Source organism: Lingula anatina, chromosome 7 (genome assembly GCF_051362555.1).
Source record: "Lingula anatina isolate TDL-2025a chromosome 7, LinAna3.0, whole genome shotgun sequence".
Taxonomy (NCBI): Eukaryota; Metazoa; Brachiopoda; class Lingulata; order Lingulida; family Lingulidae; genus Lingula; species Lingula anatina.
Genome location: NC_141773.1, coordinates 3,816,016 through 3,841,075, shown reverse-complemented (window position 1 = coordinate 3,841,075; position 25,060 = coordinate 3,816,016). Strand labels below are relative to the sequence as shown.

General features: G+C 37.6%; 5 protein-coding genes across 6 annotated transcripts; all 5 read left to right on the top strand.

Annotated features, from left to right (window-relative positions):
- The first annotated feature begins 18 nt into the window (after nt 1-18).
- On the top strand, nt 19-7,023 carry LOC106176047 (IQ calmodulin-binding motif-containing protein 1). Of its 2 annotated transcripts, none has more exons than XM_087017012.1 (14): nt 19-237; nt 449-611; nt 1,188-1,314; nt 1,640-1,739; nt 2,132-2,231; nt 2,606-2,701; nt 3,048-3,122; nt 4,037-4,145; nt 4,347-4,456; nt 4,646-4,788; nt 5,274-5,422; nt 5,619-5,750; nt 6,063-6,236; nt 6,432-6,623. In XM_087017012.1, the coding sequence occupies exons 1-14, from the start codon at nt 129-131 to the stop codon at nt 6,444-6,446; spliced, it is 1,602 nt and encodes a 533-aa protein (XP_086873138.1). In that variant the 5' UTR covers nt 19-128; the 3' UTR covers nt 6,447-6,623. The 2 variants fall into 2 exon arrangements, with proteins under 2 accessions (XP_086873138.1, XP_013413711.2); XM_013558257.2 differs by having other exon boundaries at nt 20-237; nt 6,063-6,219; nt 6,432-7,023.
- Nucleotides 7,024-8,807: 1,784 nt separating this feature from the next.
- Nucleotides 8,808-11,869, top strand: LOC147760637 (tubulin monoglutamylase TTLL4-like). Its single transcript, XM_087017086.1, has 6 exons — nt 8,808-8,827; nt 9,304-9,554; nt 10,244-10,348; nt 10,775-10,860; nt 11,154-11,348; nt 11,762-11,869. The coding sequence occupies exons 1-6, from the start codon at nt 8,808-8,810 to the stop codon at nt 11,867-11,869; spliced, it is 765 nt and encodes a 254-aa protein (XP_086873212.1).
- Nucleotides 11,845-16,083, top strand: LOC106157799 (tubulin monoglutamylase TTLL4-like). The gene is made up of 8 exons (XM_087018660.1): nt 11,845-12,274; nt 12,683-12,793; nt 13,262-13,363; nt 13,734-13,868; nt 14,364-14,483; nt 14,694-14,802; nt 15,104-15,255; nt 15,736-16,083. Exons 1-8 carry the CDS (start codon nt 12,033-12,035, stop codon nt 15,845-15,847), a joined length of 1,083 nt encoding a protein of 360 aa, XP_086874786.1. The 5' UTR covers nt 11,845-12,032; the 3' UTR covers nt 15,848-16,083.
- A 3,877-nt stretch (nt 16,084-19,960) lies between these two features.
- LOC106157798 (tubulin monoglutamylase TTLL4-like) lies at nt 19,961-21,420 on the top strand. The gene is made up of 4 exons (XM_087016512.1): nt 19,961-20,062; nt 20,296-20,381; nt 20,682-20,876; nt 21,313-21,420. The coding sequence occupies exons 1-4, from the start codon at nt 19,963-19,965 to the stop codon at nt 21,418-21,420; spliced, it is 489 nt and encodes a 162-aa protein (XP_086872638.1). The 5' UTR covers nt 19,961-19,962.
- A 1,449-nt stretch (nt 21,421-22,869) lies between these two features.
- Nucleotides 22,870-24,680, top strand: LOC147760636 (tubulin polyglutamylase ttll-4-like). Its single transcript, XM_087017085.1, has 5 exons — nt 22,870-22,951; nt 23,344-23,478; nt 23,991-24,110; nt 24,321-24,424; nt 24,661-24,680. Exons 2-5 carry the CDS (start codon nt 23,357-23,359, stop codon nt 24,678-24,680), a joined length of 366 nt encoding a protein of 121 aa, XP_086873211.1. The 5' UTR covers nt 22,870-22,951; nt 23,344-23,356.
- The last annotated feature ends 380 nt before the right edge of the window (nt 24,681-25,060 follow it).

Here is a 25,060-nt window from a genome sequence, read left to right as displayed (position 1 = left end):
ATAATCTAAAAATAGAACTAGAAATAGGGCGGAAGTTCACTTCTTGTCGATAACCAAAATGGCGGGTTGATATGAAACATTTGAGTTTGAAGTATCTGTGATGTTTTTGCAGATATTTCCCCCTAGAAATGACAGCTACAGGGAAGGGTAGTAAGGACAGGCGGGTGCTGACCTTGGCTGCGGAAGTAGCGGAAACAAAAGACAGAACTGTGCCAATTTTACTCTTAGATTTACAAGGTAAAGATGTCAAAAAATAAGTAATACATGTACGTTCATGTTTGCCTTGGTCGCCTTCAAATCTCATTTATTTCTTTAACGCTACTAGTTTGATATGTACTTAAAACCCTAGAAAAGCCCCCCCCCAATCCTGTACCCCGGTCAATAAACTGTGTATCAAGTAGTTGAGGAAAGAGCAGTGTGTCAAATTATGATGTGTATACTATTTCAGAGATTGTAGACAGTGTCCCTGTAGGCAGCAAGGAAGCCACCAGGATCAAGAATGAGATTTGGACCTATGACTTGCTACAGGTGCTCATTCTGGTCCTTAAGCAGGACTTTGACAGAGTGCGAGGGGGCTGGGGGACAGCTACCAAGCTGGCTAATCTGCTGAGGTACACAAACTGTATAGAGCTCATGTATTTTACATACTATTCTGAATGTATTGACCTTCATGGAGTTTGTACAGTGGTGGTGGTGGTGGTGGTGGTGGTGGTGGGGGGGGGTTGTCCAGCTGTCTGGAATGCTGAGGCTATCCACTGCATGTTAACTTGGCACTTTTAGTTAACATAAATAGTTAACAGAATATAAGTAGGCATTGATAAAATTTGCTAGGAGGGGTGGGTGGGTGGGGAGGGTAACTTTCGAAAATAGTCTTTTGGATGCTGAATTATAAAAACAAGATTTATACCGGTATATACTAGTTAGTGATTTAAAAGAAATTAAGTGACTGATCTTTGGATCAAATTTTCAATTTTTAAGAAATATTATCAGATTCAAAGTTTCATAAAATTATGTAAAAAAGTTTACTAAAACTTTATTAAATTTAGTAAGATTTGCGACAAAAACAGCTGCTGCAGTGGGGTCATGCTGTATGCAGGCAATTTACCCAAGACATCATTGTTTTTAATTGTTCATTATCTGATTATGATACCCACATAGTTATGAGTTATATTATTTGTACATCCTAGCCACTGCTGTACAGGATTAGATCCGCCAGACAGCCAGGAGTTTTACCAACTCTCGCTGCCAGAAGCTGTAGAAAACCAGCTGATGTTGAGCAGAAAAATTCAGACAAAGTATCTGAAAACAGATGAGGTATGACTTGATTACATGATTCCAGGCCATTCCTTAGTATTTCTGAAAAGAAAAATGAATAAATACCATAATGCACTATTTCCCTTCAAGAGCATTTTAATCTTCACTTCCTAGTATCATTATGCAAAAGAGATTAGAAAAAAATGCTGTGTGTGTGTATAAGTATAAAATGCTGATTTTGTATATTGACAGACACAGCATTGAAAATTCCTTCTACCTTTGTGCAAATGAATTTTGAAGAAAAATATCACATAATATGCATATGAATATACAGGTATATACATGCATAGCAGCAATAAGACATTTTCACTTTGTGTATTGGCAGAATATGACAAACATGAGAAGAGACCTGTTGGACCATTTCCGTGGTGTTCTGGAGGCTGTGACATACTTGTTTAGTGGACATGTCTTCCTTACCACTAATGGTGAGTGTATGGGTAATAAAATAACACTAACTTAAACCTGCTGTAAACGGACATGATATTCTTCTAATGAAGAGCTTTAATAGAATGTAAGGTATAACCTCCTATATTTCTGCAGATGTCAGAACTTACAATTTCTCAGCTCTTGATAAGAATTTCACACATATTTTACATAAACTGAACAGAGTAAATGAAGTTTCTTTCCCAAACATTGAAGTTTTTTCCACTGAATACATACCAGTAAACTTGTTTTAAATGTTTATCAATCGAACATTGTGACATGTCTTTTATAGCAGTAATTGATTTGAATGATTTTTTATTACTACCAAATTAAGGGCTTAACTATTTACTAATAATTAAGTGTTCACATTCCCACCTTCTTTGTTATTCTCCAGTGCTGAAGTCCCAGTGGCTCCTACAGTTGCTGATCACTGATGACGTTGACACCGCCCTGTCCTGTATGACACTCATCTTGAACTGCACACGTGTCAATAGGTGATTGTGTTCATAGACTTAATGTTAACAGTTATCAGCAAAATATTAAGAGACTAGGTTGAACATTCAATATCACTGTTTAAGTACTTGAAAATGTGAAAAATGTATTGTCTTGAAAATTATGTTAGATTTATATATGACATGGTAAACTCTGCTTTGACAGTTTTGAGGTTTTTTTCGACATTTGATTCAAAGTAACAGTTATACTAACTTAAAAACAGCATTATAGCTATTGCAAAAGAAAAATGAGTCTCTGTAAATTCCATTGATAAAAAGTACTTGATTGTATTATGGCAGTAGTGTATAATATTCTAGTATATTGACTAAGTGTTAAGCCTGGTTTATATGCTGTGATTTCCTTTATCTTCCTGCAGAGACGTATTTAGTACGTTGAGTGAGAGACTGGTGAACAGTATCCTGGATGAGTTAGTCTACAAGTTATCAGCTAGCACCAACATGGACATAGGAAGGTCAGTTGTGGCAGTGGAGTTTTATTATAATTACTGTATGTGTATATTATGGCACATTGAGCAAAACAGATGTATAGAAATATAATTTCAAATTGATACAAAAAAATAATAAGAAAAGTGGCACATTCCCTCACTTATCCTCAGAACATTGGATACAACTTTACAAACGATGTGTTTCTGAATTTTCCACAAATAATTGACTTACTGTCATCTCAGATGATCATGAAATGCATATTCATATTTTGTTCTTTAAAATGCTATTCTTTCTTTTTTTCTTTTCTGCTTTTAATTATAAGCGTCCACCTTAATTATATATTCAACACCAGTCCACTGTGTTGTCTTCCAGTGCTACCACCAGAATTCTCCTTACCATTTGTGATACCAACCCTCCAATGGTGGAACAGATTTGTATCAGATACAGGTCAGTTCATTGTGCCCTATTCTCAACTAACACAATGTCACTGAACACCTAACACAATGTCACTGAACACCTAATGCAATGTAGCTGAACACCTAACACAATGTCACTGAACACCTAATGCAATGTCACTGAACACCTAACACAATGTCACTGAACACCTAATGCAATGTCATGGACCACCTAATACAAATGTCACAGAAAGCGTACCAGCACTACATGCAATCTGCAGACTTACTTTAAAGGGATAATAACTCTTCATTTTGGCCAAAAAATGAATTTTCCTGGAGTAAACAACAATTTTCCCATACTTACCAATGCTTAATGAATCGATTTTTACATTCAAAGTTAGTCCTTGGTTTTTTTTCTAAAAAGTTTGGTTTTTTGTTAAAATCTCTTAAGAGATTATAACAGAGTATAGCCGTCAATGGAGGTCACGTAGTCTGAAGACAAGCTCAGATATCAGAATAATAGCTATAACTGCTGTTTTTGTCATAAAACAGAATATATAATATTTGTATGAGTTATTCACAATGTTTTTATTGTGAAATATAGACCTCATACGAAGAGTTCTTATCCCTTTAACTGGTTGCCCTACTGGTCATGAATGATAATCGTTCCAGTTCATCCAAGGGACTAGCAACAGTTTTAGGGGCTATCACATTGAATTTACGGTCAGTCAGTCGAAAGGCCTTTGGTGAGGCAAATTTTCTCATAATTGCCAGTGTGAATGTTGGGTTGTCTAAAAAAGATATCAGTTGCTTTGTACCTGTCTTGAGCTGGTTACTCCATAATCCAGCAAATCTTGTCAGCGCATTGCAAAATGCACACTTGGGGTACATCACACCTGAAGGCATTATTCAGATGAGCACAGACTATGGAGTAACATATACACCTGTTTCTGTGTGATTTTTCAGAGGTTTACGTCCTTTACTTAGCAAGTGGACAGGAAAAGGTTTTGGCAAGGATCTGAAGCAGTTGATCCTTTTACTTGAGTCTGGCAGTGCTCATAGGGCTAAAATGGAGGTAATCTATGTATATCTCTCACTCACACATATAGTTGTGCACACACACACACAAGCACACTCTAGAAACATTTCATTACTTGTTACTGAAATATATTTCCATGTATTTTAATTAAGAACAGCTATAAATACACCTCATGAAAACCAATCTTTTCCTATTCCTCTCAAATTCTTATGTTTACCATGTGTCTGCCTATTGTAGCGGCTCCACAGAGCAGCCACCACTATACAGGCCATGTGGAGGAGCTTCCAGACAAGAAACCAACTGAAGAAAGCAGACAGAGCATTTGCAAAGTTGCAGAGAAGTTTTAGGTGATTTTCAATTCGTACATTAGAATTTTTAAACTCTTTTTTTCATTTGATTAAAAGAAGTGTAGCACACTAGGTAAGCAGAAAACTTCTGTTTAGAACAATTCCTGAAGAGCAGTTCATTTGTATGATATTTCTAGATGACTTCTCATTTATTTATTTATTTATTTATTTATTTATTGTGGTTCACAGAGTAAAGCGGGAGAGGACACAGAAGGAACGTGAAAATGAACAGCTGCAGTCAGAACTGGAGCATCAGTTATTATTGGTGAGGAGAAAAGCCATCAGAGAATCCAGGTTGAAACAGCTGGAGCTGCTCTCTATAATGCCAGCAGGTTAGTGTTAGTGTGTGTGTGTGTGTGTGTGTGTGTGCGTGCAAGTATGCATGCATGTGTACACATTTGGACGGGTGCAGTTTTATTTGTGTTTGCGTGTGTAACTTTCTGTGTGTGAATCAAAATGGGGTTTTTAGCCTAGGTGAAGTGGGTATATGTGTGTTGTTTGTGTTTGTACAAGTAAGTATTTGCATTTTTAATGAAAGTGATCATTTCATTTAACTGGATAACCTAGTAAGTATGAGTACCACACACTTGCTTAGAAAAAATCCATGTATGTTGTTTTGAATAGCATTGTCTGAATATTTTTGCTTTTTTGATCATTTTCTGACACTCATGAAATGCCCTTTCTTATGCAAAGCCAACTTATTTTTCGAAACTTTTGAATCAAGATTTCAGAATATTAGTAAAAAAATTAAGACACTATGTAAATTTATCATATTATAAAATTACCAAATTAGTTCCAACATGATTTGTGTTTACAGCCAAGTCTCAGAAGTATCTGGAAAGTGTCCAGGAAAACGCTGCTCTCAAGATTCAGACATCGTGGAAGGGTCATAGAGCCAGAAAACAGCTAACAGAGAGACAGGCAAATATGAAGAGAGTCAGAGCTGCAGTGGCCATACAGAGAAAGGTAAAGGTCACTGTAAGGTCAAGTCAATGCCAGGAAGTATAACTTAAATAGTGATTATACTCTGATTTAATAACTATTGATAATAGAAAAAGTATAATGTTATGGTAGAGTGCACCAAATGAGATCACTGAAATATATGCATAAATGGAATTGTAGGTAAATGTGAAAAACACTTTTCAATTAATTTACTCCACAGTTCAGACATTGGTCTGCAAGAAGAGAGAGAAAGAAGAGGGAGCCACTGGCGTTCCAGCGCCCTCCTGGTCTGACAGATGAGAGGAGGGTGGAAATTCAACAGCACATTACAAGGTGGAGGGAAGACCATCCTGTACGTAGATCAGTTTTAGAAAAGATAAGATCAGTCTTAGATTAATGATGCTTCATGATAGTAATCACTGATGGCTTCATGATGGCAGAAAGTTATGAATACCTGGAAATTAAAAATACAAAAACGAAAAGAAAATATTAGTTCACCCAGCGCTTATGCTGGTAGTACAATAATAATGAAATGCTGCCTATTGATATAAATGCAATGTTTGGAATTTATGGGAAATTACAGTTGCATATTATTTGCTTATACATTTATGCCTAACTGTCTGTCTGTCTGTCTGAAATTGAAACTATAATGTTATATTTTCAGACAAAATGCAAGACAAGGGCTCAGCAAGAAGAAATCCACAACAAAGCCCAGGAGCTTATCCAGAGGAACCAGATGTTGAACAGGGTGACACGCAAGAAACATCTAGAGAGAGAAGCCCTTTTGGCCATGATAGAAACTGACTGTGATCTGCTTCTCAGTGAGTATGAAATCGCAGTAAATAGGTGTAATTATTATTTTATTTTTATTTTTTGCTTGTTGATGGGAGAGGCAACTGATAAAATGCCAAAAAAATGTATCTTAAAGCATTAATGGCTAAGGAGTCAGTAACAACGTAAAACAGTCAGTCATATTTGAAAAAGCATTTTATAATAAGACTGAGGGCTGTATCTGAAAGTATTACATTTACAGATGCTACCAGTTTGAAAGACGTGACCGAAAAGGACATTGATGTGTTTAGTTCCAAGTCTGTCCCCATAGCAACCAAAGCTAGGCTTAATCACCAGCATGAGTTAAGATTACTACGGCAACCATGGTATAGAAAGCTGGGAGATGAGTTTAAAGAGACTGAATATGAGGGAGAAGAAGAGTTGTTCTAAGTCAGCAGATGCTATGAAAGATGGATTCCTCATATACAAAATTAATATCTTTATAATGGAATTAAAACTTCTGCCGTCCAGATAGCTGTTTTATATACTGTATTTCACACAGTTGTGGCCTCAACCGTGATGAATGTTTAGTCTTTTTTTAAGTCCTGTATTGAAACATTTTTTAAGCATTCCAAAAATGCAAAACGAATCAACTGTACTAATGCATCGTTCTAGCAACATAAGAACCACCGTACCACGCGATGTGGGAGTTTGTCAATGAGTTAAAACGGGGGCCACTATTATTTGAACTACGGCTGTGTGACAGTTTCAACATTCTGATATGTGTGTATTTATAATTGCATATGCGTTTGTTTACTTTTGATAAAGCAAAATAAATATTTTTCTTATGTCAATGTGTTTAAGTTGGTTTTGATAATTATTTTCCGTAAGGAGTACCAAACACTTACAGGTGGTCATTGTAAGACTAAGATGAAAGTTCTATGGCGTAGTTCAAAGCAGTCGTGTAACGAGAAAGTGCTAGTGTTACAGCATAGATTGTTTCAAAATAGATTGTTATAATTGTTACTTATAGTTTCAATACCAAGCTTGAAGACAGATCACATTCTCAGCAGTCCTTTTATACACGGATCGCCTTAGGTGTAGTAGTTCAGCAGCCACTTATGTTTCACTAATTTCAATGCAACGTCAGAAGTCTAAATCCACAACTTTCTAGTTTCTACATCAGGGCAAACGTCAGTTACTTGTAGGTCACATCATTATACAATACTTATCACATTAGGGGGAAGACTTCAGATTTTTAGTTTGCGATAAAATTGTTATTTTGTTCCCACGAGCACTGTCATCGTAACAGTTATTTCAGTGAGTGTAAATTATGGGACCATTCCCAGACCCTACCGTACTAACTGTGGCTCTATCTCCGAGGGGATTCTCACTAAATTGCTTTCAACTAAAGCGGCTTAGATGTCTGTCACGCCTACTGAAGCTGCTAGGGGGTAATTAATTATCGTTTAGCAGCTTCAGTAGGCGTGACAGACATCTAAGCCGCTTAAGCTGAAAGCAATTTAGCGAGAAACCCCTAGGAGATCGATCGATCCTGTTAGATCGATCTAGGTATGGGAACCCAGTCTATGCTTCAACATGTTTGAACTGGCGGCGCAGCGACTCGAAGCAATATGCTGCAGTCTGAGGCCTATCAGAGTAAGAGCAGTGCCGGAGGCGAGCATTGGGGCTGTTTTTGAGGAAGTTTCCATAATATTAGTCGCTAAATTTGACAAATAAAAACTTTAACCTCCCAGTAGCTCCCCCTTTAATTGACACGCAAGGCACTTCGCCAATAGTATTCACAAGGCCCGGGCCAGTCAACATCTTGTTAAAGTATCGTATTGCGTCATTACCCAACTAAATATAGGCTACATATGATAAAGATAATATAATTCCTGAATAACGTGCTGAAAATATAAATATTGTGATCAAAACTAATGGCTGTAAGATACATGTTTATATAATACGTGATGCTTGTTTGTAGAAAAGAAGAGATAATATTGAAACAGAATTAATTCACCGACGTTAATTTTTTTGGCTGTGACCCCAATAACTCTAAGCTAACAATCGGTGCCTCTCATAGCTCCATGGAGCTGGTTATAGCTACCAACGGTTTGTATTATAGAAGGAAAGTTGATATAAAATGTTTGGATTCAAGAGCGGCAGCTGGGATAGCACCCCCCTCCAATGGCGGATTTAGGGGGGCAAAGGGGGTCCTGAATTTTGACTAGCTGAATAATAGTTCCAAACCGTGCCAAATGGCACCGTTCGCCCTCTACAACACCATTTTTTTTCGGGGCCCTTCAGCTTGTCCCGAACCATACGCCAAGGGAGGGGGGTCGGCTTCGGATCCTCGGAGCCCCCCTTCAAATTATCCTGGATCCGCCCCTGCCCTCTATACCCCCTGACCTGTCTCTAACCCGAAACGACAAGATATGTAGATCGCCTTAAAACCTGAACACATTATTGCATGATATGGTGCTGCATATGATGAATTCTGTATAAACTTCTACGGCTAATTTTGCATGCTGCTGGTATTCTTTTTAAACACTGCATATTTTTCCATGAACATACATCCACCCAACTGCAGAGTATTACAGAAGACTGCTACACCAGTACTTTATGTCAGTTTCAAATGGCCTTCAGAGTGATTCTGTTTGTTTGTATGATAGGATTTCTGTGTCAGATTTCGGCAGATAAGATCGAGTTAGGTGAGTATATTAAACCTCGCTTTATTGTCAATAATATGATTGACATGATGTTTCTTTGGTGCCTATATTAAACCATTTTGTTTTTCATATCGAAATACCAATGAAGTGTGAAAATGTCATTATTATGAATACGAAATATTGTTTTGGGGAAAAAGCCCCTATGCTTGAAAATGACAATTGTGATACAGGGTTTTCCCTCCCCACTTTATTTAGAAAAGTTAAGACAGTGCACTCAGTCTTGAAAAGAGTTATTTTTCGAAAAAAGGGAGATTTTTTTATCGTCTTGGGAAGTGACATAGTGCCTAAAGCAATAGAAGCGACCCAGAGCGGACGCCCACCTTCCCCCCCCCCCCCCCCACCTAAGGGCTTAAAGCTGCACCTTCATGTTGTTAAGACTAACCATTAAATTTATAATTTGAGCATAGCATACAATTGCCACCAACTAAATGGGCAGGATAATGATGTTTGTGAGAAACAAGCAATCACTGGAACTACTCCAGGCGGCACAGGAACCCGGGAAAAACCATCAGAGAGTTGTCCCAGGACCACGGTTCGAGTTCAGCCTGAGGAATATCCAGATGAAGAAAAACACCATGTGCATCCAGCCCTGACTCCCAGCCTGTTCTCAAACGTGCCACCGACCATCAACTTCGTGCTGCCGGATGAAGATGGTGAGCTGGTCGAGGTTGTTTACTGACATACGTAAAATTCCCATCGAAAAGAATTTGAGCACATTCACAACAGTACGTGGACTTACTTGTCCGCGGATCAAATATGGAGAACCACTAAAAAGCTGGGCGCTTTATTCCCAATTAGACACTTAATAGATTAACCAAGGGGATTATTGCAACAAGCATTCAATTGGGTCGATCATATTTGATCCGCGGGTCTGTTAGTCCGGTATTCTGAATGCGCTCTTTGGTAACTGTGGGGGGTAAAACGGGTTGATGCTGTGTGGTCAGGAAGGAAAACCAAGGTTAACATAAAAAAAGATTAGAAATTTCATGGACAGAAACGTACTTGTTGTCTTTTCTTCTGTGCAAAACATACCAAACCATTTTTTTTATTAAGCATATACAAACACAATACAACACATTACAATATATATATAAACATACAAAAACATGCAATGCATCACAGAAACAGAAAGCACATTATGTTACAAATACAAAAAGATACACTACATCAGTACAGTTGTGTAACTTAATACAATACATACACATTCACAGGTGCACAGTCACTGAAATATTAATATAATATTGTAATACGTACAATACAATATATACAAAAACCAACAGTGCATTACAAACTGAACTTCGATCTATATGTTCTTTTTATCTTTCACATTCCTTGCCTTCAGTTGATATGTTGAGTCCTCGGATAAGAAACCTATTGACTGTTTATCACAAGGGGAACGATATTGCTTTAGAGCTGGCATTTAAAGTTGGTTTCGCGCCTACAAAAGGTGAGTTAAGTTTATGAAATTAGCATCCAGGTTACATAACAAAATTGAAAATTTCAAGAAAAAAAATGCTCTGCATTACTTTAGCAGTGCATCTTAGGGCGCAATCCCATAGATTTTAGATTGATCTGTCCCTGTTGGGAGTCTCACTAGATTACTGTTAGATAATCTGGCTTAAATGTCCGTCCCGCCTACTACAAGCTGTAAGGGGGTAATTAACTTTCGTGCCCGCTCGGCTGACAGCTAGTTAGCGTGACCCCCCAGGGAGTTAGGCCGATCTAGTTGGATCCATCTAATCTCTGGGAATGGGGTCTTACTATGAAAAAAAAAAAAAATGAATCGAAACATGCATTCGGTTTCCGTATCTGTCTGTAATTGTTAAGTAAGGAAAGTCTTTTGTAATATATAAAGTATGTTTTATGGTTCCAGATACTCAAAACTGGACGATGTATTTTCATGAACCATTTAAACCCAGGGAAGTGGAATCTTTTCTGAACATATCACCGCAGCAGAAGGTAAATTAAGGATGTTTAGGGGATACAATGGAAATGGAAATGGACCATCAAAATATCTCTGAAAAAAAAGCCCATATGATTTCAGAAAAAAGGGGAATTGAGTCTAGTTCGATTGGCATCAACCCCTAACCATCCTTGAATATCGACAGGCTAAGTTGACAGTAAAAGGCGATCAAATACAGCCATTAATTTATTTCATTTTCACGATATACATTTTGTCAATTTAACTCTTTGTAGAATGAATAAAGTCAATGAATTGGATGTTTTACAATTAGTGGAAGTTTTTCTTTCAGTTCAAATTCATTCCGGACAGCTGGACAATTGGATGCAAAGACAGACTGACGCGGAATTTGCAAAACATGGCGCTGATTCACGGGAAAAAGGAATACGACTTTTATCCAACTACCTTCGTTCTTCCCACTGATGTCAACGGGCTTCGACAGTTTTCACACAGCAGCACTGAAGACCATGTCTGGATTGTCAAACCGGTAAATGTTGAAATCGGCGCCTGTTATTTGATCCAATTATACTGATTAAACCAGTGCACCAGTTTAAATTATCTCTATCGACTTTTTAAAAATCTGCTGACCACCGAAAGGCTGCCTGCTAAGTATGTCATTGAAGTTGGTATCATTTGAGCCTTAAACTTTGTGAAATGTTTCTTTCTTTTATCTTTTAACACATTTTCTGTAGATTTCTAAATTATCATTACAGCATATCTTTCCTATAAATGGATTATAAGTTAGCACATGCAATTGTTCCACGATGAAATTTTTCTGCAATGGGCTTTGTAAAATAGGCCATTAAATCGATAAATACTGATTGATTCATTGCTTAATTGAATGAAACATGCTGCACTGCCATCATGTATCGTAACATACATTTCACTCCTTGCTTAAAGTACTGTTACAGTAAAGCAGCGGGAATATATATGACACGAAAGTGGCAAGACGCCAACAAGTACCGAAATGCTGTCGCACAAAGGCAAGTAGTGTGCTATAAGCACTAAAACTATTGAGACAATGGTGGCTGGGTGTTGTCGAACTGCATTGATTTCTCTTTTTATGACAAATGACTATCTGAAGAAATAATGTTTTATTATTCTTATTCTCACTATCATTCCAGACCAATTAAAAGCATCAAAATGTACACTGTAACCCGTTTTTAATTCTATGTTATCGCTGTTGCTCGAGTGTTTTTCCCGGTTCCCAGATACGCTCGTGTATCTGTATAAAGAATCTATTAACATGATTTGTTGCTTTGCGCTTTTTCGAAATTTCACAAGGTATGTCCCGAACCCTTTCCTCATCAAAGGGTACAAGTTCGATTTGCGGATTTACGTGGAAGTGACTTCGGTGGACCCATTACGGATATACCTATACCCAGAAGGTCTAGTTAGATTTGCCTCCGAGAAGTGAGTATATTTTGTATAATTTAATTCTTTAGTAGTCGAAACTGCAGCTAAAAGAGATTGTCAACAAAAGGAGAGCCATTTTCGCACACCATATTTTACAACATTAAGTCCAAGAAACAAATGGCAGCAAACACACACACTCACACACACACACACACACACACACACACACATTTGTTAATAAATGAAAATTAATTAACCCACCAGGGTGTCGATCATGTGTTTACCCGGTTTTCTAAGTTCGATGTAAACAAACATCGATAATCAGCATTTTACCGAATCTATAACATTTCATCAAACTCTTGGTGGCTGAAAGCGGTTGCTTTTCTGGCAGTAATCTTCCTTAATTTACACTGGAGTTTTGGCAAAGGTTATCTCCACAATCACGTTTAACTTTTTCGATTTCAGGTTTTCCATGAAGAACGTCAATAATAAATTCGCACATTTAACAAACTTTGCTGTCAATAGTAAGAAGAACGGTTTCCGTATCGATCATGAGATGCAAGAAGGACACACTTGGTAAGAATAACTCAAATGAAATGACAATTCCTAAATTATATGTAGCTTTGTGACAACGTTTTTTAAAAATAAACAGTAATGTTTCATCGGTTTTAATGAACTTTTAATGAACTTGTTCTCAATACATGTTTAAAATGTACATAATTAAGGGGTCCCTTTATGGTTGAAGGATGTCTATCATAAAAACATCTTATATCACATGAAATGATAAAACATCACATCACATAAAAGCACATAACATGGTATACCTTTTACGGTTAAAACATGATAAAGCATGCCATAGCATAACGTAACATAGAATAAGATAACATATTCTAAAATGATATAACATGATATAACGTATCATGACAGGCGTAACATAATATAGCATAACATGACATAGCATAACATGACATAGCATGACATAGCATGGCATGCCGCACTATGACACTATATGACAAAGCTGGGTCTCCATGAATTCCATTGCAGGTCGTATTCTACGTTTTGGGCATATTTAAAACGGCACCACGGAATAGATCGAAAGCCGGTTTGGGAGGATGTAAAAGAAATAATTATCAAGACTATCATAAGGTAAACATCTGGCCTTAAACTGTGACCGTTTCTTTCAATACGGGTCTTCAAAGAAGGAATATATACTGTATGCTTGATGCAGTCCGAGGGGTTGGAAAGGTATTTCGATAATTTAAAAAATTGATATATTGGTTTGACAGAAATATTTTGGCACGTTTCTTAACCGTTGCGCAGCCGTGCATAACCTGCTGACCATAAGTTGAATCTTCTGACATTTTGTAAATTGATTTTCGCAGCAGGTTAACATTCTGTGTATAGCCTGAAACAGTAGCTTGCCTATCATAGCGGTTCGCTCAATTATCTCATACAAGTACGTATAGTCTTGATATCGGATATCTATATATGATTATGGTTTAATCACATATCGTAGCGGAGAGGCTGACATGCGCAAGGCAGCCAAGTCCTACCTAAAGAGCAGATACAGCGTCCATGAAATCTTTGGCTTCGACGTTCTTTTGGACGCTAACCTCAAACCGTGGGTGCTTGAGGTCAACGTGTCTCCTTTGTAAGTGAGAATTCTATAAATAAATCCACATGTTATGGTTTCTATCTTGGGCCATCTTTGGGCCAAAAAAAAAAGGAAAGAAAAACGTTGGCGATTTCTGTTTCATTAATATCTCTTTTCTTTCTCTTTTTTTTTTTACAGAATAAGCATCTCCAATAGAATATCTTATAGCTATGACTATTGATCATAATATTTACCATATTTTGAGCACGTTCTTCAGTAATTACATTTGATTAATCATGTGTAAGTGTGATGATGCAATGCTATGCTTTCATTAACCAGATGCTGACTGCGATCTTTTTTCTACTATTAGCGAAGTGCCTGGCTTGTAAATTTAAGGGGGCGCCTCTGGAAGGTTAATGTTTTTATTGATCAATTCATTAGCGCCTAGTATTATGAAATGGCCATTAAAACAATTCCAGTGCTTGATGATGGCATTGTTCATTCTCTGATAGGCCTCAGACGGCAGTCAATTGCATTCATATCAACTTTCAGTATGGACCGTAACTTCACCAAGGTACACGTACCGTTGTTAAAGGATGTGCTGAACCTTGCTGGTATACAGGTTCCTTTTCTGGGGAACAGGGAGTTTCGATCGCAGTTGGGACCGGAAAGGTAGACTTGTCGCTCTAGCTCGTACATAAATCGTTGTAAACACCCGATTTAAAATCTAAACAGTCATGTTTAATTTGTAAAGTTCTACCCTCTAACAGTCAATCGTTTCCTTTGCCTATTCATGTTACATCTACAAGAAACAATTGCACTTTACCCGTCGATATTAACACAAACGCATATTTGAAGCACATGTAAGTGGTTATATTTCAGAAAGTCAAGCGTTCCTAAACACCTTACTATGGACCATAGGCTGTGGGTGCAGACGCTGTCCGCGGAGACGCATAAGAAGCATGAATACTACACGCAAAGTCTTAGTGAGGTGGGTAGAGTTGGGGAAGAGTTGGGGTTGGGGAGGGGGAGAAGATTTTAATTCGATATTAACATTTATACGGCTATTTTTACTGTTATTATAATGGTCATAATTGACATACTTCCTTTTAAGCTTTTGAACTCCTAATATGGTTAATCTTGTCCACCTTCCCAAATTTTCTCACAGTACTCTGAAAGTGGATCTCTTTCATATCAATAAGCCTCGTTGATCAGCACTTTGGGTAAAAACTACACACTCATCTTTACCCTATAAACTAAAGAAGCAAACACTTTTTCTTTATATTGACAAGACCCAACAACAAACCATATTAGACAACCTGACGGCAGATGACGTGCGGATGCTGATAGAAACAATAGACGAAGACAACAGAAAGGGACAGTTTGAAAGAATATTTCCTGGTCCAGATACCGGGACATTCCTACGATTCTTTGAACAACCAAGGTCAAGAAAGTTTTACTCTTCGACCTTTTAAATCAGAAGTTTTCAAATAGATTAGTCTTCGGCGTCAATGATATTTATTTTTTATTAAAACGATTTCCTCAAACGGATTTTCATTATATATAATCTTACATCAAAATAATACTAAAAGTGATGCATTAATTCCGTAAAAAGTGGAGAGACACAAGTATTCAATAAAATATCATTGTAGGAATACCAGAGCCGCAGCCAGGGTTGTTGTGGGGGGGGGGGGGGGGGGGGGGTCGAATGAACCGCCCCTTTTCCCGGATTAAGTATTTATCATTTATCTAGTTACACGTAGGTTGTTGGTAAAAGGGCCTCTTTTTCAGAAAAAAGACCTCCTCCCCAAACCTTTTAAATTACAGGCTGCAGGCCTACAAACAACGGACTGTTTTTTATATTTATTTATTTATTTATTTATTTATTCGACTCTCGTTAATGTCGTAAAATGATGTCTTCTAGGTACTACAACCTACTTCTTCACCAGTGGATCAGCCGTTTCCATGACAACCAAGAGGCAGGGAGGGACATTCTGGAGTCGCTGTGCCGCCAGTTCAAACATGTTGAAGCATGATTTCAACTAACTGCCATAAGTGCTACCTTGACAGTGTTCTTGGGAATAAAAACAAGTCACTTTGATTGCAAAATTAAACTTTGTTAAAGTTGTTTAATTGGGATTTATGCCTATTGTGAATGTTGTGCCCACCGTGTGAGACACTGTAAGTTACTTATACATAGCGAGAGATGTTATTTGACCCTGCTGATATACCGGTACGCCTTAAAGTAGTCGGCTTAAGGGGGGGGGGGGCTCGGTAAAATGCGAGTACTGTCGGTGTGTACGTCAAATAACATCGCCCTGGGTGACAGTATGTTATATCCCACATACCCCTTTGCAAATATACGACCAATGATATATAATTAAACAACATATCATTATTCATAAAAGTATCCATACATAAAGACATAATCGTAAACTGTATACTAAACATACTAACATAAAACTGCACAAAACATGCATGTACACTTATAGAAGTAGTAGTACTTGTATGGTACACAGGGCTATGCTGCCACAATGGAACACAATGACTCCAGACTACTACACTGTACTAGAAGGCACAGGACTATACTGCCACAATGGAACACAATGACTCCAGACTACTACACTGTACTAGGAGACACAGGACTATACTGCCACAATGGAACACAATGACTCCAGACTACTACACTGTACTAGGGGACACATGACTATACTGCCACAATGGAACACAATGACTCCAGACTACTACACTGTACTAGGAGGCACAGGACTATTCTGCCACAATGGAACACAATGACTCCAGACTACTACACTGTTCTAGGGGACACATGACTATACTGCCACAATGGAACACAATGACTCCAGACTACTACACTGTACTAGGAGTCACAGGACTATACTGCCACAATGGATCACAATGACTCCAGACTACTACACTGTACTAGGAGTCACAGGACTATACTGCCACAATGGAACACAATGACTCCAGACTACTACACTGTACTAGGAGGCACAGGACTATACTGCCACAATGGAACACAATGACTCCAGACTACTACACTGTACTAGGGGACACATGACTATACTGCCACAATGGAACACAATGACTCCAGACTTCTACACTGTACTAGGAGACACAGGACTATACTGCCACAATGGATCACAATGACTCCAGACTACTACACTGTACTAGGAGGCACAGGACTATACTGCCACAATGGAACACAATGACTCCAGACTACTACACTGTACTAGGAGGCACAGGACTATACTGCCACAATGGAACACAATGACTCCAGACTACTACACTGTACTAGGAGGCACAGGACTATACTGCCACAATGGAACACAATGACTCCAGACTACTACACTGTACTATGGGCCTACACACACCAACACGAACATACATAAGTCTTTTTTTCGTCATCTATTAAAGCACGGCCTACTATTTAAGGAGGTACGTGCTTCAATTTTTAAGCATTCCAAAAGTGCAAAACGAGTCAACTGTACTACTGCATTACCCTCTACCAGGGTGGCAGATATTGCAGGCAAAATTTCAAAAAGCCAGAATGACTTTCTATTTATCTAAAGATATACCTGTGAATATCTTGTGAAAATCAATCTATCGCCTTGGTAAAGGGTACTACAGCATCGTTCTAGCAACATACGAACCATGGGACCACGCGATGAGGGAGCTTGAGTTAAAACGGGGGCAGCTCATTTGAAGTATGGTAATGTGACAGTTTCTACATCCTGATATTTTACAGTTGTATATGCGTTATTTTTTTTTTACTTTTTAAGCAAGGAGTGAAATGTACGTTACGATACATGATGGCAGTGCAGCAGTTTCTCAGCCCGTGGTGTGCCTTAGATGTAGCAGTGTAGCAACCCCTTACTTTTTATTAACGCCAATGCAACAATACAATTCTAATTCCATAACTTTATGGTTTCTACATCAAGGCTAACACCAGTTACTTGGAGGTCACATCATTATACAATACTTCACACGGTGGGGTAAAACTTCAGATTTTTATTTTGTGATTACATTGTTATTTTGTTCCCAGGAGCAATGTCATCGTTGCAGTTATTACAGTTAGCGTAAATTTTAGGACCATTCCCAGACCCTATCGTACTAACTGTGGATCGATCTATCACCGAGGAGATTCTCGTTAAATTGCTTTCAACTAAAGAGGCTTAGATGACTGTCACGCCTACTGAAGCTGCTAGGGGGTAATTAATTATCGTTTAGCAGCTTCAGTAGGCGTGCCAGACATCTAAGCGGCTTAAGCTGAAAACAATTTAGCGAGAAACCGCTAGAAGATGGAGCGATGCTGTAGATCGATCTAGGAATGGGAACCCAGTCTATGCTTCAGCATGTTTGAACTGGGTTCCCAAACTTATAGCTACCAACAGTTTGCATTATAGAAAGAAACTTGATAACAGAATGTTTGCATTAAAAGAAGGACAAATGGGATAGCCCCGTCTATTCCTCCTAACCTGTCTCTCACCTGAAATGACAAGATATGAATAATGCCTTAAAACCTGAATACATTATTGCATGATATACAGAAGCATATGGTTCTGCATATGATGAATTCTGTATAAACGTCTATAATCAATTTGAATACTGCTGGTATTCTTCTAAATCACTGCATATTTTTCCATGAACATACATCCACCCAGTTGCAGAGTATTAAAAAAGGACTACTACGCAAAGACACTGCTTTATCAGTTTAAGATGGCCTTCAGAACGATTCTGCTTGTTTGTACGATAGAATTTCTTCGTCAGATTTCGGCAGACAAGATCGAGTTAAGTGAGTATATTAAACCTCGCTTTATTTTCAATAATATAATTGATGATGATAATATGATGTCTCTTCGCTGTCAATATTAAGACATTTTGTTTTCCATAGTGGAAATACAAAATATTGTTTTTGGGAAAAAAGATCTTATGCTTAAAAATGACAATTGTGATACATGGTATTCCCTCCCCACTTTATTTAGAAAAGTTAAGACAGTGCACTCAGTCTTGAAAAGAGGGTTATTATTCGAAAAAAGGAAGACTTTTTTATCGTCTTGGGAAGTGACATAGTGCCTAAAGCAATAGAAGCGACCTAGAGCGGACGCCCACCTTCCCCCCACTTAAGGGCTTAAAGCTGCACCTTCATGTTGTTAAGACTAACCATTAAATTTATAATTTGATCATAGCATACAATTGCCACCAACTAAATGGGCCGGATAATGATGTTTGTGAGAAACAAGCAATCACTGGAACTACTCCAGGCGGCACAGGAACCCGGGAAACACCATCAGAGATTTGTCCCAAGACCACGGTTCGAGTTCAGCCTGGGGTGTCTCAAGATAAAGAAAAACACCACGTGCATCCAGCCCTGACTCCCAGCCTGTTCTCAAACGTGCCACCGACCATCAACTTCGTGCTGCTGGATGAAGATGGTGAGCTGGTCGAGGTTGTTTACTGACATACGTAAAATTCCCATCGAAAAGAGTTTGAGCACATTCACAACAGTGGATTTACTTGTCCCCGGAACAAATATAGGGAACCACTAAAAAGCTTGGTGCTTAATTCCCAATTAGACACTGAAAAGATTAACCAGGGGGATTATTGCAACAAACATTCAAGTGGGTCGGTCATATTTGATCCGCGGATCTGTTAGTCCGGTATTCTGAATGCGCTCTTTGGTAACTGTGGGGGGTAAACCGGTTTGATGCTGTGTGGTCAGATAGGAAAACCAAGGTTAACATTAAAAAAGATTAGAAATTTCGAGGACAACAATGCATACACACTTGTCTTTTCTTCTGTGCAAAACATACCAAACCTTTTTTTATTAAGCATATACAAATACAATACATGCTATTACAATATATACAAACATACAAAGACATGTAATACATCACAGAATCAGAAAGCACATTACGTTACAAATACAAAATGATACACTTCATCAGTACAGTTGTGTAACTTAATACAATGCATACACACTCGCAGGTGCACAGTCACTGAAATATCAATGTAATATTGTAGAACGTACAATACAATATATACAAAAACCTACAGTGCATTACAGAAGAACCAAACTGAACTTCGTTCTATATGTTCTTTTTATATGTCACATTCCTTGCCTTCAGTTGGTATGTTGAGTCCTCGGATAAGAAGCCTATTGACTATTTATCACAAAGGGAGCGATATTGCTTTAGAGCTGGCTTTTAAAGTTGGTTTCGCACCTACAAAAGGTGAGTCAATTTTATGAAATTAGCATCCAGGTAACATACCAAAATTGAAAATTCTCATCTTTTCCAATCCGAGCAATTTCAAAAAAAAAAACAAATGTTCCGTATTACCTTAGCAGTGCATCTTACTGTGAAAAAAAATCAAATTGAAACGTGCATTCTGTTTCTGTATCTGTCTGCAATGGTTAAGTAAGGAAAGGGTTTTGTAGTATATAAAGTATGTTTTATGGTTCCAGATGTTCAGAAATGGACGTTGTATTTTCATAAAGCATTCAAACCTAGGGAAATGGAATCTTATCTGAACATCTCACCACAGCAGAAGGTAAATGAATGATATTTAGGGGATACAATCTTCCTGTTGCAATTGAAATGGACCATCAAAATATCTCTGAAAAAAAGCCCATATGATTTCAGAAAAAAAGGGGAATTGAGTTTAGTTCGATTGGCACCAACCCCTTATCATTCTTGAATATCGACAGGCTAAGTTGACAGTAAAAGCCGATCAAATACAGCCATTAATTTATTTCATTTTCATGATATACATTTTGTCGATTTAACTCTTTGTAGAATGAATAAAGTGAATGAATTGGATGTTTTACAATTAGTGGAAGTTTTCTTTCAGTTCTCATTCATTCCGGACAGCTGGACAATTGGATGCAAAGACAGACTGACGCGGAATTTGCAAAACATGGCGCTGATTCACGGAAAAAAGGAATACGGCTTTTATCCAACTACTTTCCTTCTTCCAACTGACGTCAACCAGCTTCGACAGTTTTTACCCAGCAGTACTGAAGACCATGTCTGGATTGTCAAACCGGTAAATGATGAAATCGGCGCCTGTTATTTGATCCAATTATACTGATTAAACCAGTGCACTATAAATGCACTATAAATACTTGTTTAAATGATCTCTTTCGACTTTTTAAATATCTACTGACCACCGAAAGGCTGCCTGCTAAGTATGCCATTGAAGTTGGTATCATTTGAGTCTTAATCTTTGTGTAATGTTTCTTTCTTTTATCTTTTAACACATTTTCTGTAGATTTCTAAATTATCATTACAGCATATCTTTCCTATAAATGGATTATAAGTTAGCACATGCAATTGTTCCACGATGAAATTTTTCTGCAATGGACTTTGTAAAATAGGCAATTGAATCGATAATAAATATTGATTGATTCATTGTTTAATTGAATGAAACATGCTGCACTGCCATCATGTATTGTAACGTACATTTCACTCCTTGCTCTTAGTACTGTTACAGTAAAGCAGTTGGAATATATATGACACGAAAGTGGCAAGACGCCAACAGGTTCCGAAATGCTGTCGTACAAAGGCAAGTAGTTTGCTATAAGCACTAAAACTATTGAGACATATATGGTGCCTGTGTATTGTCGAACTGCATTGATTTCTCTTTTTATGACAAATAAGTATCTGAAGAGATAATTTTTTATTATTCTAATTCTCACTATCATTCCAGATCAAATCAAAGCATCAAATGTACACTTTAATCCGTTTTTTAATTCTATGTTATCGCTGTTGCTCGAGTGTTTTTCCCGGTTCCCAGATACGCTCGTGTTCTGTATTGGAGTTAAGAGAATCTATTAACATGATTTGTTGCATTGCACTTTTTCGAAATTTCACAAGGTATGTCCCGAACCCTTTCCTCATCAAAGGGTACAAGTTCGATTTGCGGATTTACGTGGAAGTGACTTCTGTGGACCCATTACGGATATACCTATATTCAGAAGGTCTAGTTAGATTTGCCTCCGAAAAGTGAGTATATTTTGTATAATTTAATTCTTTAGTAGTCGAAACTGCAGCTAAGAGAGATTGTCAACAAAAGGAGAGCCATTTTCGCACACCATATTTTACAACATAAAGTCCAAGAAACAAATGGTAGCAAACACACACACACACACACACACACACACACACACACATTGGTTAATAAATGAAAATTAATTAACCCACCAGGGTGTCGATCATGTGTTTAACCGGTTTTCTAAGTTCGATGTAAACAAACATCGATAATCAGCACTTTACCGAATCTATAACATTTCATGAAACTCTTGGTGGCTGAAGGCGGTTGCTTTTCTGGTAATAATCTTTCTTAATTTACACTGAAGTTTTGGCATAGGGTATCTCCACAATCACGTTAAACTTTTTCGATTTCAGGTTTTCCATGAAAAACGTGTATAATAAATTCGCACATTTAACAAACTTTGCTGTCAATAGTAAGAAGAAGGACTTCCGTATCGATCATGAGATGCAAGAAGGACACACTTGGTAATAATAACTTCAAATGAAATGACAATGCCTCCATTATAAGTAGCTTTGTGACAACGTTTAAATAAACGGCAATGTTGCAATACATGTTCTCAATACATGTTTAAAATGTACATAATTAAGGGGTCCCTTTATGGTTGAAGGATGTCTATCATAAAAAAATCTTACATCACATGAAATGATAAAACATCACATCACATAAAAGCACATAACATGGTATACCATTCAAGACATGTTAAAACATGATAAAGCATGCCATAGCATAACGTAACATAGAATAAGATAACATATTCTAAAATGACATAACATGATATAACGTATCATGACAATCGTAACATAACATAACATAACAGGGCATGACATAGCATAACGTGACATAGCATGACATAGCAAAGTACGATATAACATGGCACGATACAACATGACATAGCATGACATAGCATGGCATACCACACCATGACACTATATGACAAAGCTGGATCTCCATGAATTCAATTGCAGGTCGTATTCTTCGTTTTGGGCATATTTAAAACGGCACCACGGAATAGATCGAAAACCGGTTTGGGAGGACATAAAAGATATAATTATCAAGACTACCATAAGGTAAACATCTAGCCTAAAACTTTGACCGTTGCTTTCAAAACGGGTACTCAAAGAAGGAATATATACTGTATGCTTGATACAGTCCGAGGGGTTGGAAAGATATTTCAATAATCTAAAAAATAATTGATATATTGGTTTGACGGAAACACTTTGGCACGTTTTAAACTGTTGCGCAGCCATGCATGACCTGCTGACAGTAAGTTTAATCTTCTGACATTTTGCAAACTGATATGATTTTTGCAGCAGGTTAACTTTCTGTGTATAGCCTGAATCTGTGGCTTGTTTATGTATTTGGTTATCATAGTGGTTCGCTTAGTTATCTTATACATGCACGTATAGTCTTGATATCACATATCTGTATATGATTGATATGGTTTGATCACATATCGTAGCGGAGAGGCTGACATGCGCAAGGCAGCCAAGTCCTACCTAAAGAGCAGATACAGCGTTCATGAACTCTTTGGCTTCGACGTTCTTTTGGACGCTAACCTCAAACCGTGGGTGCTTGAGGTCAACGTGTCTCCTTTGTAAGTTTAAATTCTATAAATAAATCCACATGTTATGGTTTCTATCTTGGGACATCTTTGGGCCAAAAAAACAAGGAAAAAACGTTGGCGATTTCTGTTTCAATAATCTCTCTCTTTTTTTTTTTTTTTTTTTTTTTTTTTTTTTTTTTTTTTTACAAAATAAGCATCTCCTATAGAATATCTTATAGCTATGACTATTGATCATAATATTTACCATATTTTGAGCACGTTCTTCAGTAATTACATTTGATTAATCATGTGTAAGTGTGATTATGCAATGCTATGCTTTAATTAACCAGATGCTGACTGCGATCTTTTTTATTCTATTAGCGAAGTGCCTGGCTTGTCAATTTAAGGGGGCGCCTCTGGAAGGTTAATGTTTTTATTGATCAATTTATTAGCGCCTAGTATTGTGAAATGACCATTAAAACAATTGCAGTGCTTGATGTTGGCATTGTTCATTCTCTGATAGGCCTCAGACGGCAGTCAATTGCTATCATATCAACTTTCAGTATGGGCCGTAACTTTACCAAGGTGCACGTACCGTTGTTAAAGGATGTGCTGAACCTTGCTGGTATACAGATTCCCTTTGTTGGGAGCACGGGGTTTCGATCGCAGTTGGGACCGGAAAGGTAGACTTGTCGCTCTAGCTCGTACATAAATCTTTGTAAACACCCGATTTAAAATCTAAAAAGTCGTGTTTAATTTGTAAAGTTCTACCCTCTAACAGTCAATCGTTTCCTTTGCCTATTCATGTTACATCTACAAGAAACAATTGCACTTTACCCGTCGATATTTGCACAAACGCACATTTGAAGCACATGTAAGTGGTTATATTTCAGAAAGTCAAGCGTTCCTAAACACCTTACTATGGACCATAGGCTGTGGGTGCAGACGCTGTCCGCGGAGACGCATGAGAAGCATGAATACTACACGCATAATCTTAGTAAGGTGGGTAGAGTTGGGGGGGGGGGGGGAGTGAAGAAATTGAGATTTTAATTCGGCGATGATACTCGTTTATAAAAAAGTGTTATAAACTATAACAACTATTATTATTGTAATTATAATGTACATAATTGACATACCTTCTTTTGAACTCCTAATACGGTTACTCTTGTCCACCTGCCCAAATTGTCGCCGTACCCTGAAAAGGGACACCTTTATATCAGTATGTCTTGATAGTTGATCAACAATTTGGGTAAAAAAACTATGCACTCATCTGTGCTTTTTAAACTAGTGAAAGAAAGGTTTTTCTTTATATTCACAAGACCCAACAACAAACCATATTAGACAATCTGACAGCAGATGACGCGCGGATGCTGATAGAAACAATAGACGAAGACAACAGAAAAGGACAGTTTGAAAGAATATTTCCTGGTCCAGATACCGGGAAATACCTACGATTCTTTGAACAACCAAGGTCAAGAAAGTTTTATTCTTCGACTTTTTTAAATCAGAATTTTAAAAATAGATTAGTCTTCAACGTCAATTATATGTATTTTTTTTTTATTAAAACGATTTTCTCAAACGGATTTACTTTATATATAATCTTACATCAAAATAATACTAAAAGTGATGCATT

Coding starts and splice junctions, on each gene's coding strand:
- LOC106176047 (XM_013558257.2), top strand. CDS start 129: ATGACAGCTACAGGGAAGGGTAGTAAGGACAGGCGGGTGCTGACCTTG. Junction 2,232..2,605: donor AACTGCACACGTGTCAATAG/GTGATTGTGTTC, acceptor ATCTTCCTGCAG/AGACGTATTTAGTACGTTGA. Junction 5,423..5,618: donor CAGTGGCCATACAGAGAAAG/GTAAAGGTCACT, acceptor TTTACTCCACAG/TTCAGACATTGGTCTGCAAG.
- LOC147760637 (XM_087017086.1), top strand. CDS start 8,808: ATGGCCTTCAGAGTGATTCT. Junction 10,861..11,153: donor ACATATCACCGCAGCAGAAG/GTAAATTAAGGA, acceptor TTTTTCTTTCAG/TTCAAATTCATTCCGGACAG. Junction 11,349..11,761: donor ATGTCTGGATTGTCAAACCG/GTAAATGTTGAA, acceptor CCTTGCTTAAAG/TACTGTTACAGTAAAGCAGC.
- LOC106157799 (XM_087018660.1), top strand. CDS start 12,033: ATGTTATCGCTGTTGCTCGAGTGTTTTTCCCGGTTCCCAGATACGCTC. Junction 12,794..13,261: donor ATGCAAGAAGGACACACTTG/GTAAGAATAACT, acceptor ATTCCATTGCAG/GTCGTATTCTACGTTTTGGG. Junction 13,869..14,363: donor GAGGTCAACGTGTCTCCTTT/GTAAGTGAGAAT, acceptor ATCAACTTTCAG/TATGGACCGTAACTTCACCA.
- LOC106157798 (XM_087016512.1), top strand. CDS start 19,963: ATGTTGAGTCCTCGGATAAGAAGCCTATTGACTATTTATCACAAAGGG. Junction 20,382..20,681: donor ACATCTCACCACAGCAGAAG/GTAAATGAATGA, acceptor GTTTTCTTTCAG/TTCTCATTCATTCCGGACAG. Junction 20,877..21,312: donor ATGTCTGGATTGTCAAACCG/GTAAATGATGAA, acceptor CCTTGCTCTTAG/TACTGTTACAGTAAAGCAGT.
- LOC147760636 (XM_087017085.1), top strand. CDS start 23,357: ATGCGCAAGGCAGCCAAGTCCTACCTAAAGAGCAGATACAGCGTTCAT. Junction 24,111..24,320: donor TCGCAGTTGGGACCGGAAAG/GTAGACTTGTCG, acceptor GTTATATTTCAG/AAAGTCAAGCGTTCCTAAAC. Junction 24,425..24,660: donor ATACTACACGCATAATCTTA/GTAAGGTGGGTA, acceptor ATGTCTTGATAG/TTGATCAACAATTTGGGTAA.